The 20,143-nt window shown below is 37.3% G+C and overlaps 1 protein-coding gene across 5 annotated transcripts in view; it reads right to left on the bottom strand.

Annotated features, from left to right (window-relative positions):
- Positions 1–604: 604 nt before the first annotated feature.
- The window catches only part of MDFIC (MyoD family inhibitor domain containing), a 52,990-nt gene continuing 33,451 nt past the window's right edge, over positions 605–20,143 (bottom strand). For 4 of the 5 annotated variants that reach the window (XM_062609602.1, XM_062609598.1, XM_062609600.1 and 1 more), the window contains 3 exons: positions 18,029–18,304; positions 13,576–13,614; positions 605–4,246 (listed from right to left, as the gene is read on the bottom strand). In XM_062609602.1, the coding sequence (XP_062465586.1) occupies positions 3,999–4,246; positions 13,576–13,614; positions 18,029–18,304 (563 nt within the window). In that variant the 3' untranslated portion in view covers positions 605–3,998. The remainder of the gene's footprint in view (positions 4,247–13,575; positions 13,615–18,028; positions 18,305–20,143) is intronic. The other variant, XM_062609601.1, reaches the window with a different exon arrangement.

Raw genomic sequence — 20,143 nt, 5'->3', positions numbered from 1 at the left:
TGCAGTTTCTGCAGCTTTAAAGTAGCATAAGAATATTCACACATGGCCTAAACCAACATGGAAGAAAAAAAACCCCAAACCAGCTTTTTGCTTAAATCACAGTTGAAACAGTTTACTCAGTGTTTAAACTAGTCGGTTTTAAAAACAAACCTTACTTTAAAATAGCGGTACTGTGTGTGAGTCTTCATTTCATAGGCCACATAGGCCATTAGACCTTAATAGGTCTACTGCGATACCGACTACAATGTTGTTCAGCTTGTTTTTAGTAAACTGAATACTGTTGCTGCAGATGTATTAAAATAATATTAATTTTGATAAAATACAATCATTGCTGGAATTTCACCTCACTAACGCAACTTCACTAAGGAATGACTCTGCCCTTTTACTGACAAAGTATTTTACTATTGGAGATTCATGCTAGCACAGCTTCTAGTGCCTGAGATGGCTCCACCTGTAAGACAACTCACGTACAGTGGCTCATCCTCTGTGCAAACAACTCAAAGGCCAAAGCCACCAGGAAATGTAACAGGAAAAAAAAAAAAAATCAAAAATAAGACATGAAATTATAATTCAGATGAGTAACAGGGCAAGACTAGAAGATCTCTCAAAGTTTCAAAATAAAGATCTTTATTTCAAAATAGTGTTTGAGAATAGCACATCCAGTTGATCTAAAATACAAATAGCAAGTTACCATTTTTTCAAATGGGCCAGTTTGCAGAACTATTTACTGAAACACTGTACAAGTTCACAAGAACTATTATAAAACAGACAGTTAAGTTCTGATGTTTTAATTTTATTTAAACTGTATTTTCACATTTGACTCCTTCTAATTCTGCTTGATTTAATTACACAAGGTGCTTACAAGATTGCCTATAGAGTGAAAATCACAAAACAGCATTTAAGAATATAAATATAGAAAGGAATTACTTAAACTACATACTAATATTCTCTGCTACAGATACATTTTACAAAAGTGCTAATATCTCTATGACAAACAGTAGCAGACTATATTTAAATGTCAAAGAAATCACATATTTTTTAATTTTTTTTCAATTGTCTGTAACACTTTGATACTTCTATTCACTATGAGGGTTAAACAGCACTATTTTCACTTCCTAGTATTTCACAAACGAAGTGGGAAAAGAAGTAATATATTTGCATACGTGTGTGTGCATGTGTGTGAGAGAGAGGCTGTACACATACACATATAGGCATCAATAAAGTTCCTGTAATTATTATTTGTATTTTAACAGTACTGGAAGTAAATGCTTAATAGCAAAGACATTTCCAAGGTTTTCATAATTTCAACAGATCAAAAATCCCTCTCAATTCCTGTAAGTAGAAACAAGGGTTTGTGCTGGGCAAATTGTATAGATAAACTTTTACACAGATTGGCATTTTCATTTTTTCTTAACGATATCTTTCTGTGGTAAAAATATTTTTTATTAGGATCTGGTATTCATTAAAAGCTTAATAGAACTGTGCAGTTTTCCAAGCACAAAAATGAAACTGCTCTGGCAGGGCACAGACATTGGGTCAGGACAGGACACTGGAAACCTTCTTCCCCGTTCTCAAAAGCACAGTTGGACAGCCATAATTCATCTCTCCATGACCAGAAGGACATGAGGAAGGACAGTTTATGCTGCTGCCTAGCACCAGAGAGTACATCCCCACGACCACGGTGTCAACCACAGAACTACATTGGGTGAAGCACTCTCTACAGTTTTTCCAAGGTGCATCAAGTCCCAGTGCTCACTGTGATGCCCCCAATTTCCCCAGAGGCACTATACCTTACAAAGGCAAAATGCCTCCAGGCACTGCCACTCAACCAAGGCACCTCTTCCCCCCTTCCCAGAGTGGTTCAGACTTTTAGGAGTCATAATTGAGCCCTGTGGGCCTGATTCTGAGCTCAGGGAATTTATCAATTTAACTATATGATTCCTTATTAGCCTGCCTATTACCATAATATCTTTGTGCTCTCTAGCTGGAGCTAAACCAATGGAAAATTCTGACATTAATGAAAATGCACCTAGTTTATGCAACACCAATCTGAATCTGGCCCAATATATGAAAAACAAACCAAGTAAACAAACTGAACCAAAACACCATGGTAAGGATCAATTCGTGTAGTAACTATGAAAAAACAGGTAAGAAACCCTCAAGGTAAGTCTGCACTGTATGAGAATACACCACAATATCGCAGATGATAAGGCAAAACGTAACACCTCCCAGCTCCCTAGCATAGTTGAGGATTCGGCTATGTTACCTTCAGTGATAACTTGCAGTAGTAGGCACTACTAGTCAGTGTTCACAGGGAGAGAAGCTTTGGTTCATACCAGACCATTTGTTGACTTAGCTTCACACTCCTGTGATCTTTAGCTTGTCACATTTGAATAAACTGAATTCACTACAGCGGAAAGAGACATTATGGTCAATTCACTCTACAGAAATACGCTATTGGCTCTCGATGACTCTTGTAACAAAGCCTAAATTTATGAGATCCAACAACCTACAAATGGGACATCTGGAGTGTAGACAGGAAAGTTTATGTGATCAAGATGTGTAGGTGGTTTACACTGAAAAGTTGACGAGCTACAGACATGGATGTAAGAAACTAACAAGTGGTAAAGAAAATGGTACCATTATTCCCTAAATGAATGACATAAACCTCTTTCTGTGTTGGACCAAGTTCTTTTCACAATTACAATGACAAGCAGAGATTTTTTCACAGAAAACCTTAATCATATACAGGGAAAAAGTTGCCATCAGATCCTAACTGTATTTTTCAAACATTTTAAATCCCAATCCTTTTATTTTTAAAGGACTTCATACATTTTTTAGATTTCATTCTTTTTTTCACAGTTATTTTAAAATAACACTTAAAACATATCTGAAAATAAACATTTTTGCATTTGCTTTTTATGTTCAATGACAGAATTTCTTGATCAAGTCAGTTTTAATTTTGTCTTTATAACCCATTTAAATTCTGCCATCCTCTGCAGATCTTTCTCAAGCAGTGAAGAAATAAATACTACATTATGTGACTGGCTCTAATACCCCAAACACTGACAGGGCCACTTAACGTCAGGCTTAGATTCTTGAGTTAAATTCTGATAATCACAGAATCATAGAATAGTTAAGGGTTGGAAAGGACCTTATATAATTTCCTTTTAATAGCCAAAACTTGAAGATTCGTTAGTCTATTAGTTAGTCTGTTAGCCTAAGGATATATTTCATGTCTATACAGATTTACGAAGTCTCTTTCTAAAAAGAAGCATTTCAAGTAATATTAGTAGTGAAAAAAAATATAAGTTCTCTGTTCTGTCTTGATTTATAACAACGAAATCTTGTTACTCTAGCCCATGGCAAAACTTACATTGATTTTAGTTTGCCATATCTTCCCATAGTATCAATACTAAGATATTCAAAACAAAAGAAATATTGCCAACGTGACTACTGTAGCAAAACCAACAGTAGATTTCTGTTGCTAACTTCTCGATTAAGTTTAAAACAAGAGAGCAAAGTTGATTTCAACCCAAACAGATTGAAATAAAGTTATTTTGCTTTTCAGAATGCCCGTAAAGGCATGTTATGCATGGAGGCATTTAAGCGTTTAAACATTAAACTAGGTAAAGGCAAATACTTAAGTCTTTGCCCTGTAATCTCTTCTCTGACAAAAATCTGTCATTATATTCAAATGGCAATTTTGCCCTCATGCAGCCTGTGGCATCAGGCCTATAATTCGGTTTCAATAAAGTCTTCCATTTGCAAAGCCAAAAGGAAGCTGGAATGTAGCTTGAGTTTCACATACAAAGCTATACGATTTGTGTTAGAATACAGATTTGAGGACTGGTTTAAAAAAAAAAAAAATTATATAAAGAGAATTAACAGTGCAATACCAGTTGGTTGTGTGAATATCTTACCTTGTATTTCTTCAAATGTATTTAAAGAAAAGCTCTCCAGTTTTATAGAGAATAAAATAAAAAGGGATAAATATTTCATGATGGGAAGCAGATCCCACAGCATTCCATGCAGATCTCTAAGCAATCTGAAGATTCACAACATGCGTCCATTATGCCACAGTCCATATCACATGGGCAGTTACAGTCATCTCCCATCTCGTCCCCACAGCAGCAGCAGCAGGCCTCCGATGTGCAGATGCCACAGGATGCTTGTCCGAGAACAATGTTACAGAGGGTGAGAAATTCACAGAACAAGCAAGCCAGTATACAGTGAACACAGCAATCTTCATAGGTACCAGTTCAGTAGCATGTCATGTACAAACAAAAAAAACAAACAAACAGAATGAAGAAAACAAAACAAAACAAAAAAAGGGAAAAAAAAAAGAAATCATTAACATGTTATTCTAAATCCAGTTATAGCACAATATAAAAAATAAGTAGCTGAAAGACAATGATTCAGAATAGCCATAATCTAGCACCACAAAGAAGATGTTTCCTAACTTCAAGGTCACTTTTGCGGCCTAACTCACCTCCTAGTTCAGTTTTGGTGCAAGTTTCCTTTTGCCACTTCACTTCATGCAAATCTAAGCATCAGCTTAGATCCATTTTTTCAGTCATTTATTATGTAAAATATCCATATCTATTATCTTCAGTTGTAACTTCTGCAGGCCCACAAAGTGATTAAAAAAAAAAATCAGCTTATGAAGAAATCTATCTAAAATTATTTCCAGCCTCTCCAAGTACATCTTGCCTTTCTGAATCTCTTTTGCTACTTATGAAGAAAATAAGGGAGTTGCCACATTTTTTGCACACCTTAAACCAGCATAACAACATGCTATATGTATTTCTGTACTTTCAACAATATGTAAAACATTCAACCAAAACAGATTTTTCTATTGCTTTTCGACATAAATCTCTTAGCAAACCTTTTAATGTACTAGAATCTTCAATAACCACACTTGAACATCAACATCCATCTGTCATAAGTACTATTAAATTACATGGGATAATTGAGGTGACCCACAAACTGTCTGCACCCAAAGAGTAAATATATAAAATAACTTCAAATAATTAATACATTCACAAGACAAGAAAACAGAAAGATTGCAACTAAACATATGCCACTGAAAAGGAAACTGCAGGAGCAAGGGATATGCTCAGTTATTTTCACTCTCCTTCCCTAGTAAGCACATAACATGTATAAATTTGTATGTATAAACATATTTAATCTGTAAGAGGCAGTGAAGAGTCCTCCAGAAAGAAAACAAAAACTTAAAAATTCAAGAAATGTTCAGGATAGAGAATTACTGTTCTTTCCTAGCATCAGCTTTCCTTCTTTTTACTGCTTACTAGTCCTGAACTCTTTTAGCCACAGACAGTTGAAGACTGGGAAAATGTGCAGGGGAAAATATTCTGCACCAGGCTCATCCTTTCCCTGTCCCTAAATTCTGTCAAAGGTATCTGCTATGAGAGGCCAGTAGGAAAGAGCATATTGAGCTATATGGGTAATTGGTCTGACTATCTACAGACTTTACAGTTCACAGGCTGGAGACTGCTATCATAGGGGAAGGGCTGCAATTACTTGCAACAGTAATACAATTACCAGGACTCCTAAACAGATTTATAAATGTCAAAAAATGATGCAGTAGCTGTGGCAAGTAACGATTGAGTCAAAGGACTTCTAACATTACAGAAACTCTCACTGCAGGATAGCACAGCGATGACTTTACATGAGCAAGCACAAGTACTAAAGCAATGCAGTGATAGTCTTAGACATGCGAAACATGTCCTAAAGAGCAAAATAAATACCTGAGCTCCTAGTCCACTCTAAACATCACACTACTGGGGATTCATTTCTTTACTTCCTACACTACTTAGATCACTGAGATCACAGATTAGCTTGCGAATACCTGTACTGCAATGTGCTCACAGTCACAATATGCAGAATGAGCACTTATGTCCAAATGAAAAAAAATGGAAATGTCAGGAAAAGCAAGAAAAAAAAAAAACAAATGAGGAAAGCCACAACAACAACAAAACTATGAAAAAAAAAACAAAACAAACCAAAAAACCCAAACCAAAACACAAGAACCAAAAAAACAAACCACAAAACCCCCACAGAAACAAACAAACAAACCTCAGAAACTCCCCACTACTGTGCAGCATCAAAACTGACAGGAAACTACAGGTAAGATTGAGTTGTTTTTAAAGAAAGTTGCTGCTTGTATTAAAAAACTGCTTTTCCCAAAGAAATACTGTCACTAAATAAATGATCTTCGTAGCAAATGCAGAAGATATGAAATAAAGCTGAGGAGTATCAGTTCACTGAAGAGGACCAAAGCCAGAGTGATAGCGATTAATTAGCTGGTTGTCATGGAGATGGTGTTAAATTTGTTCAGGTACAATCTCCTTTCAGATTTTCTTTTAATATGAAGGAAAAAGATAAAGAAGCCAAGAGTTCTATGTAAGAAGCCTTCATATTTGAGGAACTGAGATTTTTACTATTTTGCGTCTTTAAAATACAGCTAAAAGAAGACAATGCCACAACAAATTCTGTTCTACAAATATTGTTTTTAAACAAAGGACCATAAGAAAACTTCATGTGTATCAGTACTGAAAATCATGTTCAGCAAACATTGACTGCTTCATGCAGGGATATATAAAATTGCAGCAAGAGAAATAAACGGTCACAAAAATTATAATGCACATATTTATTATTGGGCAAGAGAGAGAATTATAGGTTAAATGAATGGGACTGCACTCAGAAAGCACTTTCTGAACCCACAAAAAAACTTCACCTTTCTAATCTAAAAAAAACACAAAAATCAATACTTACAAGAAGAGGTTGTGCTGATTTAAATAAAGGTATTTCAAAGGTAAAAACTATGAAAAACTGGCCCAAGACACAGAAAGAAATTTTGGCCATTAGTGCTATGATGAAAACTCTGGGGTAGGTCTTTCTTTCCATCTCTTCTTCACTGACTGAAACACTAAAAGGATTCATTTACCAACTGTTTATTTTATTTCCTTCTCCCCAGATGGTAAAACTAATTTTACATTCAGAAAATCTTTACATAACAATACTTTACTTAACCCACACAAACACTTAACAGAAAGTAAAGATGCCATTCACTGCTTTCTTCATTCTTGCAATGACTCATTTCTACAATGAACATAAACTTTGATCCACATTTCAAGGACAAACCCAAAATAGTCTTGCTTTTATGTTCTTCATGTTATTGACTTTTAACAGCTATCCAGGTAGTCATTATTTAACCCATGACAAAGCATACTGTTGCCTAGTCCTGCCTAACTTGCTGAATTTCGAATCATGACTCTAAAGGTCTAAATATTTGGATAAAATGGGTGGAAGAATAATTTCTTCCACATATGACTCCTACTTCTTAGCTTCTTATCTACAGTAGCAATTATAAGGAAAAGATAGTCACTGCTGGGTTTTGGTTTGGTTTTTTTTTGTAATAATAACCAATTTATTTTTGTAATAACCAATCTACATGCTACACAAAACTCACATCCTTCTCTAGTACCCGTATTCCTACAGAAACCTATCAGTTCCACAGGAAAAAATATGCAGCTAAACCCCACTTCCTTTCATTTCTGTTGCAGGGTGTCATGATCAGTGGAATCTAGCCACACAGAAGATGCTTTATAAACCTCACTCCAAAAAAGATGATCTCAGGTTTTTCATTACCATGTTGGAGACCCCTAAAATATATTTCACTGCTTTTACAAGACTTTCTGATAATTCTTTCCTGCTTCTAAGACCAAAGAGTCTATTTTAAATTACAGATTAAATTTCAAAACTATTTTAACTTATTAAGAATAAAGACTATACTTAACTTCCACTCTTTGACCTTACCATATCAAAATTCTAATAGCTTTTGCACATGAGTGATTGGTGGAACACATTAACTGAACTGGAACTAAACTTAATTTCTGTATTTGGGAAAAAAAGTAAATTCGGTGATCTTAATGTCTGACAACATGTTTTCTGTAAACCCTGAGTGTATTTTAATATTTTCTGATAAACTATAAAGAGATGCCAGCTTAAAATGATTTATTTCTTCGCATTCTTTTTTTTTCTTAATTAGAATTAGAAGAATCATACTTCTTTTCCCATTAGATATACCAATGTAATTAAGAATTACATGTGTGCCTTTATCAAGGACCAAACTCCATCTGCCTTGATGTTTATGAAGCCGTACTGTTGATAACATTAAATACTTCCACAGAGAAAGAACTTAGTCTATGTCTACTGCATAAGCCTAGCATTAATGAAGATAAGCTTTTCCTTAGGACTTCCATACTACACCACAAGTCTCAAATTTCCATAGTCTTTCAATTCTTCTATTATTACACTTTACTGAATGGAGGAATGCTGCACTACAGACCAGCACTATACAAAAGTAAACATATGCGGTGTCAAACATTGTACAGATGTAAATTTTAGAACCCCAAAATGGTACATCTGCTTTAGTTCTCTTTTCAAATGCATTTAATTTCATCAAAGCACACTATCGCATTTGTTGACTGTGACCAAAAACTATGTTGAATGGCATAAATTACAAAAGGTTTGGTTTGTAGGAAGTGATAGTATAACTTATTAGATGAACTTAACAGTTGGGGAAAAAAAGATGAGCTTTCAGACATGCAAGCTTATATTATCCTTACATTTAGCCTGGGATGAAAATTAGACCTGAAGTTAAAAGGGTCATTCCAAGCAGCATTTTTAAATACCAATGTAAGTAAAGATGTTTCCTTAGTCCGCTGGCACATTGCTGAAAGTTACATGTTTGTTAGGGAACTTCATCAAAACTGTTAAACAATGCCAAGGCAAGCAGGAACCCAACCAACTTGTCCAAGGTTTTGCTGCTTATATTGTATACATATCCAGCTACTTTGTGCTGATTTAACCAAAGAGTATATATACAGTACACGTAAATCTACTTTGGCTTATAAATATTACGACACACAATATTCTGACAAGAAATAGCCTAAAATACCTTAAAACACCTCAAAATACCTTAAAACCTTCACATATTTAATCAAAGTCCAGAGGGCCCCAGTCTATTCCAGTGTCATGGCTCTGAGACTTAAGTTGGAAACAGAGCACTGCTCCAGCTACTAAGAAGGATAAAAATAACTGTTAAACAGCTGAACCCAGGACACTCAGCTGTAACAGCTATGCTCATTTAAGCAAAATAAACAATATAAACAATTAACTTTAAATTTTGTCCATGTCTTTAAATATTTGTTTGTGCACACCACTCTTTAGTTCCAAAACTTTTGCAAACAGACATTACCCCGATCTTTAATTCCTTTTAAATACCAAGATGTACATTTCTTTCATTTCAACTTCCCTTTCATCACCTCCTCTTCATTTTTATGAAAAGGTGTAGCTCTACTTAAGAAACAGACTTTTAAGATAACTATTGACCATCAAAACTGTACAAGGGACAAGGAAGTTAAACTGAAAAATGTACAAACACACACAGGCTGATTTGTGCTGCTTTTGTAATATTTGACACCAAACTGTCACAAACTGACCCAATGAGCTTTCATATCAAGCAGGCAGGTCACATATGATAAAAGTTTTTAATGTCTGCAACAGTGAATAAGCTCGCTTACAGGATGGTGACCCTGGTCAGCTTCTTACTAACTGTATTCACCGAGTTCAGCCAACTCAGAACAAATCTCCAGGCACTCTGCTGTCTCACAGCAAGAACCAAGAAGGGCAGAACCACAATCAAAGTGGTACCTGAGGTTGTCTGCAGTGGTTTACTGCTGGCCCCTGCAGAGCCCGGAACAGAAGCCCCAGCAGGTGCTACAGGCAGCAGCAGCAGGGATGAACACGCAGCACCGACAGTGGAGAGAGTCCACAGCCAGAGTGGCACAGCCAGTGTACGAGGAACCATCCCACACAAGTGTCTTAAAGGTGTGCGTTGCACTGAGGTGAGGCCTAAATTTCCCAAGCAGCTGTCCACACACCATCACACCACTGTTCCTGTAATGTACAGGGTTCATGTGCAGCATCTGCTACCCATTCCCACCCAGAAAAATGCTCAAGGAAAAGTAAGAAATGCAGAAAGAATATACTGACATGTCATATGGAGTATAGTTATCTCTAGATAACAGAGCTACATCTATTTAGACAGAGGAAAATATACTTACAAAGCATAGTGTATGTGACATTTTGGCATTTTAAAATAGAAGACTATCTCAATTGATCAAAAAAATTAGAATGTTGCCTGAACAGACAAATTACACCGCAAAACACATGGAAACTTTCACCAAATTCTCAATGCAGCTATAACTTCAGGAGTAAAACGATACAGTTCAAACATACAAATATACTAAAAAAATGGGCCAATTTCCAGCATCTAAGACTTCCTTAGAAGCTTTCTTTGCCTGATGAGCACATCACTGCAAATACTGAGACTAGTTAGGCGCTAGCTAGACCACGACCTTAGACTGGATACTGTGAGAAGACCTTTTTATGTTACAGTCCCTCTTGTTACACAACATGAAAATCACCTCCCAAGACCTCTGTGCAAACAAAAATATTACCCAGCCTTAAAACATACAACTCCTCAAAATGCCTTCTTACAAATCACAGGTTTGACCATATTATAATGTTATCTGCCCGCTGCCCGATTGACAGCTGTGTTCTGATACGACCTTGTCCCACAGTAAAAGCTGTGTAGCAATTCACGCTTAGTCACAAATCCACTTTGAATCAATTTCTAAAAGATAACAATGGAAATTTTGGCCCAAATAGAGAGATTTGCAGAATACTAGGTAGCTGCCTAAATTCTACTTAATGCTATGGGATAGATTTCAGAAGTGTATGCAAGTTTAAAAAAAAACAGAGAAATGATCAGCAGATACTTCTGCAATGTTAGGCGACGCGTGGTATAATGCAGTTATACCAAATTTCAGTAAATAATACCAGTCCAATGACAGAGTAGTATATAAAAGAAAACCTACTGTATATAAAAGAAAACCTACTGCTGCTCTTGTGGCAATCAAGAAGGAAAAAAGTAATTAAAAATAAATAAAATCATAGGTCTAAAAGGAAAGTAAAGTTGACTGAAAACTATTTTTCAGTTTATACAAAGTTACATAAACCAAAATAAGATGCTCCTATATCAAACAGAGGTCTGCTACCCTGCTAAAGAACTACCCACTACTTGCTGTGTATATGAACCTAGTGGTTCTTAAGACTGTGGCTTAACACAAAGGGTATTTGGTGGACTTGCTTCATCTTCAGTTAAGCCATGAATATCACTTGGGATACTGCAATAACTTAATGTAGTCAGCACCGTAAGTTAAATAGTGCCCACCAACCCCATGCTTGGATTCAACACTTAGAACAGATGAAGTTGCATTATACTAAAAAGGGGGAAAAAATGTCTTATTTAAATGCACACTGAAAAGTTGAATTTTAAACAATGGATTTAAAAAAACCCTACAAGTTGGGTGAGATGGTTCACTGCATCTCTAAGTTCAGCAGCACAAGATACACAGTCCAGCAGGTTGAGGAAAGTTGCTTCAGGACTTGCTTCTGGAAAAGCACAAGTGGCAACTTCAATCTGGCTGCAAGCCTTCACTGCCTGTCCTTCCCCAGAGCCTCACCCCTACACTGCAGGCTTTCTTTATCTACCTCACATATCCTGTATCTAGCCTTAGTACACTTCCTAAGACCCATCTTAAAAAAAAATTCTTGGAACAAAGATGCCTTCTAATGTCTGTCTGGTTTAGGGAGTCTGGGAAGGAATAAAGTGAAGAACTCTCTGTACACACGGGTGGCAGGCTCATGATTTGCTCATAGTAGTCTAACAAGCTACCATTTCCAGATGAATACAGCAATTGTGTATGCTCTCAGCCTTTTGCACAGGTGAAGTATCACCCTAAACTCAAATTATCACAAAATACTGGAGTGGTGGGAACTATCCTGATAACTAAACTTGCAAGGTCACAGAAACATGATGAGAAGCAAGAGCTCTGTTTCAAAACTGTATTAAAAACTGTGTTCCCTCTCTCCATCGCTAACTTTAATAAATGACTGCTTTTGTTATAAAAATGCGTAACATAAAGCTTCAAGAGGTTTTGGTAGGAAAACTTTTTCATTTTTATAAAACTATTAGTGCCTACTTCATTTTGTCCCTTCCACCTGCTTAATTAAATTCCTTTTCCATCTGTCCCACTTCCAGTTTCTTCTTCTGTTTTCTCCTCCAACTCTTCATGTCATTACTACTTACACCTTCCACTACTCTAATACATATATGTATGTAATTCAGCTACCCATTTTTCTTAATTTCCTAACATGTAGATTTACTATTAGCTGCTACGCTGCTATCTCCGTTAGAACTCCTCCCCTGTTAAAGTTGCTTCAGAGAGGTTCCACTGCTTCCAAACACAGCAGCTAGACTGCTGCCTTTTAACTTGTTTACAATTGCTTTTGCAGGTTTCCAGGTGTTTCTCTGCACTACATACGACGGGTGCCATGGAGTGACAATTCTCTGCTAGAGGTCCAGAGTTTTGGGAGAAATGTGACACTTCCAACATAAATAAGTAAAATATTATTAAAATTTCTTTGAATAAAAAAAATATTTTATTCCCAATATGCACTAAAACCTATCCAGTTCCTTTGAAAAAGCGTTAGAACTGAAACAGTGTTTAAAAACTGTTTTTCAGGAGAGACACTCCTACTATTTCATAATTCCTTTGGAATTTTCTAATGTAAGTTATGTAGCTGAGTAAGAGTTCTTCAGGGACAATATGGATTAACAATAGCTGCAGAGGAAGAGAAGAGTTGGTGAGTGCATTCACACCCTCCTAAGCTTCACGGGATGCAGAAGTGTTTCTAAACAGCATATTCTGGAATGCTGACACAACTCCATACACTACAGGCTGAAAAAAGGAATTTTTCAAAGCATCAACACTACTGGTACCAAAATTCCTGCTATATTTTAAGCACTTCAATTTCAAAAGCTCACAACACTTGGAAGAGTTTGCAGCTGGAACAATTAGTACAAGCGTTGTTAACTATGGTGGGGGATTTTGATGGGGTGGGGTACTGGGAGATTTTATAGCTTGCATTAGGGCTGTCTAGTACTCTGGAAACCAACAGAAGCACTAACCTTCGTGAGATGTGCTATCCTGGGTAAAATAATACTGAAATTCATTTACCTTTCTGGTATATATCCTCAAGACTGCAGTATATGAAACAACATGCTTTTGCATGTCAAAAAAGGACTCTTCATCAGGGACTGTAGCAGTAGGACAAGAGCTAATGGATTTAAACTTCTATGGAGGAAGTTCAGGTTAGATATAAGAAACAAGTTATCTACTGTGAGGGTGGTGAGGCACTGGAAAAGGTTGCCCAAAGAAGTGGTAAATGCTCCATCCCTGGCAGTGTTCAAGGTCAGGTAGGACAGAGCCTTGGGCGATATGGTCTAGGGTGAGGCATCCCTGCCCACGGCAGGGGGGTTGGAACTTGATGATTTTAAGGTCCTCTTCAATCCTAACCATTCTATCATTCTATTTGCTAACCTTTTAAACAAACATGAGCTACAAGACCTGGACTTACTTTGCATTACAAATAGGTGTGGTGCTCCAGATATCTTGTCTTTTAAGAAGAAACAAGAAGAATGCAGATGTTGGGAGGGAATAAGAAAGTGAAAAATACAAGTCAGCTTGACAACCATAATTTTCACTTTTCTTCCTTCTGAGGACATAAACTATTTCTTTTTTCTGTCCCCTTTGCTTTACTTAAAATCAGTTATTCTCCTGACTGGCAAGAATGCAGAGCACTCATGGTGGAAGAGCTGGCAGATGAAGTAAAAATATATGGCATGTGTTTTCAGGTTTGGTTACTAAGACAAACAAACGAACAAACAACCCCCCCCCAACCCACCCAAACAAACAAACCAACACCACCCTACCCTCCACCCCCAACTAAAAATTAGACCATAAAATCTAAGGTCATACATAAGGAACAGCAAAATTACAAATGAATGGAATAACTGCAAGGGTCAAGGTTTATCTGTATTTCTTCCTACTAAAATCATTTGGGCACTAGAGTAAATGGAAGTAGCTAAGTTAATTCAGGTGATTGACTATTCAGTACTCACAGTATAAAAATGAACATAACTTTTCTCTTTCTGCATAAGGTTACATAAGAACCTGCACAGTTATATTATTATACTGTAGAGATGTGCACAGAAATGCATAGCTTCAAGTAAACTTTAACCCAGCAACTCTTCAGCTTCCGAGGTTAACATGGTACAAGTTAAAGCAAAGCTAAGTAAAGCAACACTGCAAATAATTTCCAAGAATTTCTTATCTTTTCTATCCTCCTGCAAACCTTTTTGCTAGTTTCTACAGAAATGTCACTGGATCAGAAGAGACAACTGCTCACAGAAATGCCTCTTTGCCCACAAAATTATGATTCATAATACAAGGAAGCTTTCGAAGTTAGGTTCAAATCAATGTGTACATCATTTTGAAATAAAGTCTATGCAATCCTCAGTCATGGGACTTACTAAGGTACTCTTCTGGCTTAGTATAGTTAGATGCATTCATCAAGCGTATATATACAGCTGGTTTCAATGCAAATGAGCTCCTTTGAACAAATAACCTGGCTAATTATAACAAGTTTTTAAAGTGTAGCCATCCAAAAGTAGTCATAAAGGTTTAACATTTCTTAGATGAATAAATTATTTTTAAGCTACAGATAAATCTACATTATTTTTTCATAGTGCTCTTCTTTGTGTTTTACATATTTCAACTGACCATTGCCAGAGTCACTGATTGTGCATCTTACAAAAAACTGAGGGATAATAGAACAAATTAAGTATATATTGATACTTCCTGCAAGGTAATGATTTGATAAGAACACTACTTATAGCCTATAGTTCCTCCATGCAGCCCAAGAGGGTAAATAACTGAAAAGCTGAAGAAACTCTCAGGTGGCATGTACATGTTTGCATGCACATGTGCAGACACAAACATCTGACTACCAGAGAACTGTAAAGTAAAAGTGTAAAAATATATATATCTTTTTAAAACAAATATTCCTTTATAGGCATATCAAAATACCCTAAATATACTTTAATTGTTGCATGATAGAATTTGTGCTTGACTACATTGGTTAACAGAAAACTCAGAGCAGCAGACATTATCAGCCAAGCTATTCAGAGTAGATATCCAAGTTCCCACATTCAAAAATGAGAACACTGCAAAGTTAGATGTATAACGTTGAATATATTTCATTTAGCTATTAGGTGACTCAAGAAACTACCTGTTACAGTAAGGATTCCCCTGCATTTCTGTACTTTGGAAATCTAAGTAAGTGTGACAACACAATTTAATTATTTATACTGTAATCAGATATGCCTTTAAAAATATAACTTCTTATTGTATATAGAAAATTATATACTAACAGTTTCAGGCAACTAACACAAATCGTGTTGGCTATTAAAATAAGACATTAGAATTTAGAGCTAAAATGAAGGTATCTTAATTTTCTCCTCAATCATTTAGTAAGTTGACATAATCATTGCCAAGGTTGTAAAACAAACAAGCAAGCAAACAAAAAACCTCACTGACTGTATTTATTCCACTATAATTTTAAAGAAAAAAAGAAGTGTTTCTTATACATAACTGCATAGCGGCACGAACAGGGCAGGCACCATCTCGTTAGAACTCTTTAATATTTTTTTCGGAGGCTGAATTTCTTAAATTCAGAGGCCTGCACTTTGTACCAGTCCTGTCAGCAGATCTAGGTCTCTTCACTTACAGTTTTTTGATACGGCATGAAGGAGTAATATGTAACAAAAATATCTAGAGGCTGGAGGGCGAACCGGTTTTCACATAACAGAAAGAGATAAGGGGAATATAGGATGTATGAAGTTTTGATTTTGGAAAGAAATGTTAGAGGGCTGCAAGTGCAACAGAAAAATAACAGTAGGCTCTTGAAGATACAAAAATAAACCACAGCAAGGAGGACCAGCCCATAGCACAGTCTGAGTGAAGCTGTTCTTGATATTACTACATAAATTCACTGAGTAGGTTTGACTGAAGTAGTTGAAGTCAAAATAAGTCACTCCACTGTCATCAGTAGACTTCATTCAGGCCACCATGTGCAGTCATGACCCTTCTTCCTTTTCATCTAGGCAAAGAATCCTCCCTGTTTCACAGAACAATACCATCTCCCAGTTCTCTAAGAAACTGTGTCAGTACCCACCTCCCAGAGGTTTTTTTTTAAGCAGTTGCATCTATGCCTGCCTCAAACCAATAAAATTCATAAAGCCTCTGCACATTTCTTGTGACACACAGGAGCAAAGCCCATTCAGTGTATTAGCATTAATGGGAAGATTGAGGGGAGGCTCAGTAACTCTGGGACCATTATGGTAACTGCAAGCAATGAAAACACACACAGCTAAAACATAGAATCATAGAATAGTTAGGGTTGGAAAGGACCTTAAGATCATCTAGTTCCAACCCCCCTGCCATGGGCAGAGACACCTCACACTAAATCATACCACCCAAGGCTTCGTCGTCCAACCTAGCCTTGAACACCGCCAGGGATGGAGAATTCACAACTTCCCTGGGCAACCCATTCCAGTGCTCTCCACCCTTACAGTAAAGAATTTCTTCCTTATATCCAATCTAAACTTCCCCTGTTTGAGTTTTAACCCAATTACCCCTTGTCCTATCACTACAGTCTCTAATGAATAGTCCCTCTCCAGTGTCCTTATAAGCCCCCCTTCAGATACTGGAAGGCTGCTATGAAGTCTCCATGCAGCCTTCTCTTCTCCAGGCTCAAGAGCTCCAACTTCCTCAGCCTATCTTCATACAGGAGGTCCTCCAGTCCCCTGATCATCCTTGTGGCCCTTCTCTGGACTTGTTCCAACAGTTCCATGTCCTTTTTATGTTGAGAACACCAGAACTGCACACAATACTCCAAGTGAGATCTCACGAGAGCAGAGTAGGGGGGCAGGATCACCTCCTTCGACCTGCTGGTCACGCTCCTTTTGATGCAGCCCAGGATACGGTTGGCTTTCTGGGCTGGGAGCACACACTGAAGCCGGCTCATGTTCATTTTCTCAGTGACCAACACCCCTAAGTCCTTCTCTGCAGGGCTGCTCTCAATCTCATCTTTGCCCAACCTGTACCTGTGCCTGGGATTGCTCCAACCCAGGTGTAGGACCTTGCACTTGGCATGGTTAAACTTCGTAAAGTTGGCATCAGCCCACCTCACAAGCATGTCGAGGTCCCTCTGGATGGCATTCCTTCCCTCCAGCGTATCAACCGAACCACACAGCTTGGTATCATCAGCAAACTTGCTGAGGGCACACTCAATCCCACTGTCTATGTCAGTGACAAAGACCGGTCCCAACACCGATCCCTGAGGACACCACTTGTTACTGGTCTCCAGCTGGACACTGAGCCGTTGACCACAACTCTTTGCATGAAAGGAAATTATTTTTGCTTATTTAAGTTGTGCATGTGGAGTAAAAAGCTCTTTCAGGCAAATTATCTACTGCCCAAATACAGCATAAGGCATGTAAAACACTGAAGCACAGGTCCAAACCTAGTGTTCAGACCCCACGGCTAGTCAGAATACCTGCTAACATAACATTTTCAAAAGTAAACTCTGCCCTCATGGAGCCTGCCATGACTGGATTTAAACATTTCCTATGCTTTGAACTAGTGCTTTAACCTGTTTTTCTGGTGTATGCGTGACAATGTTGACAAGAGTTTCTAACAGTTCAGGATTCTAACTAAAGTGATCAAAACATTATGAGGCGATGTTGGCCAAATGTTTGAAAGCAAGAAATCTCCCATTGCTTCAAATTCCTTCAAATATTTTCCTTTGGGGACATAACTTGTATTTTATCATAATGATTTCTATTTGCTTCTGGAGCATGAGTCATGCTCTTCAATGATTTTTGGTTGATTGTGTAACTATTAGTGAGAACAGGGTTTGGCTAGTTTTTATTCGTTTTGGTTTTTTTTTAATAAGAGTTCCTGCTTACCTTCAGGTGAAGTACCCGGCTTTTGAGAAAACGCAGAGCTTATTTTACTTTTTTTGCTGCCACTGCTGTTGACAGACAAGGTGGACTGAATTTTTCTGTGCATTTTTTCTGAAACAGGAGCCGAATGTTTTCTGTTGTCTGCAGGCACGTGCTTGATCCCATTGTGAATTCCACTTCCATTACTCAGACCCGCGTGGCCGTTTTGGATTTTGCCACTTTCTTCCTCACCCCTTTCCAGTGCTGAAGTATTCGGCTGAGGCAAGCGTTGAGGTTGTGCTTAAAATAAAAGAAAGAAAGGGTTAATTTAAATTCAGCACCACACAGAAGGTTTGCAAGAATCTGTGAATTACACAGGGAGAATAAGGCAAGCAATTTGAAGAGGGAAAAAATCAAGAATAGGAGAAAAAGTAGCAAAACTGAGATAAATTTCCTTTAGGGAAGACAAAGAAAGAATGGGGGAAATGCAAGAGAATGAGAGAAAAAGGTGTTGAATCATAGAATCATAGAATAGTTTCTTTTGGAAGGGACCTTCAAAGGTCATCTAGTCCAACCCCCTGCAGTGAGTAGGGACATCTTCAATAGATCAGCTGCTCAGAACCACATCCAGCCTGGTTTTGGATGTCTCCAGGGATGGCACATCCCCCACCTCTCTGGGCAACCTGTTCCAGTATTTTACCACCCTCATTTTAAAGAATTTTATTCCTTGCATCCAGCATGAATCTCCTCCTTTTAGCTTAGAACCATCACTCCTTGTTCTACTGCAACAGGCCCCACTAAAAAGCCTCTCATGGATTGCTGGGAAGAACAGAGCAAATCAAAATCTGGTTTTGTGGAAGAGGTGAATCAGTGACCAGAAGAAACACACATTCAAACACCACACAGCTGTGGCAAGCCACAGCTCAATTCAGAATGACAATTTTTAAAATTGCATTAATGGGCCAGTTAGGGCTCTTAATGGCAACAAACTGAAATGGTCAAAGGAAAAAAGTACAAAACCAGTCAAAGCAGGAATCTGCAGTAGCCTGGCTAAGACTCCAAGAGTATATAACCCCATTTTAAAGAGAGGGCATGAAACTTAACCATTCTTTGTTGAGGTACTGTATCATAAAGGAGAATGGAAAAACATTATATATTTAAAGCACGTATCTAAAGAAAAGATGCAGGATCCAACTTGAAGATTCATATTTAGAAAAAAAAGAAAAAAAACCAGACTTTGAAAACTAATTAAACTATGCACATAGTAACACAATAATATTTCATAATCAAAGGCTCAGCCCAATCACCTCTCTTAATCACCACTGCATCATGCTTGGACATAGTCTTTTCAGACAGCCCAATCTTCAACTATTTATAAATCTAATGTCAAGGAAGAAGTACAGATACTACTGACCACCCAGATGAAGAGAGACTGAACAGTGCCAGCAGTAAAGAAAAACAATGCTGCAGTTCATTCTCTTTTCAAATGATTAGCATCCATTTTCAGATGATTTTACAGTATAGCTTTGAATGTATGTTACACTGTGTCCAAGATAACAATATGTAAAGATAACTATACTTGCCTCCTTCTAAAAGAAACATCTCCACTGATCACTTCAGGTAAAAGTTACAAAACTTTTTAACAAATATTACTGGGACATGCATACCAACATGGTCTTTAAAAAGACTCTGAGTCCTGATTTTGCCTTCAAACTCTAAATGCTTCCCTTTTACCAAGGACACTGACACCATTCTCAGGCTGCTTCCTCCAACTATCACAAACTTGTCTAGATTAATCTTCATATGAATCTTAAACTTTAAGTCCTGGTTGCATTGACAGACAAAAAAGAGATACTCTTCATAATAGTTTAAATATGAACTAGGATTTTAAGAAGATACTCTAGACTAAACACATCTATTTAGGTCAGAGTAACCCTGATAGAACTTTATAAAAGTGATAATCTTGTGTTGCAGGAAAGAAAGGAAGGGCTGGGAAAAACATTTTTGGCTTAATCTTTCCAAAGATGTTGCAAGGAAGACAAAGATTACTCCCATCCATTACCAGAAGTAATTGCTCATGAACCTCCATCTAACCAAGCAGGAGCACAACGCTGACACCTGAACAACTAACCGTTGCAC

Source organism: Pezoporus occidentalis, unplaced genomic scaffold, assembly GCF_034315485.1.
Source record: "Pezoporus occidentalis ecotype Australia unplaced genomic scaffold, CSIRO_AGI_Poc_V1 ctg14, whole genome shotgun sequence".
Lineage (NCBI taxonomy): Eukaryota > Metazoa > Chordata > Aves > Psittaciformes > Psittacidae > Pezoporus > Pezoporus occidentalis.
Note: the sequence above shows the minus strand (reverse complement) of the source record. Positions and strands in the feature narration are given on the sequence as shown.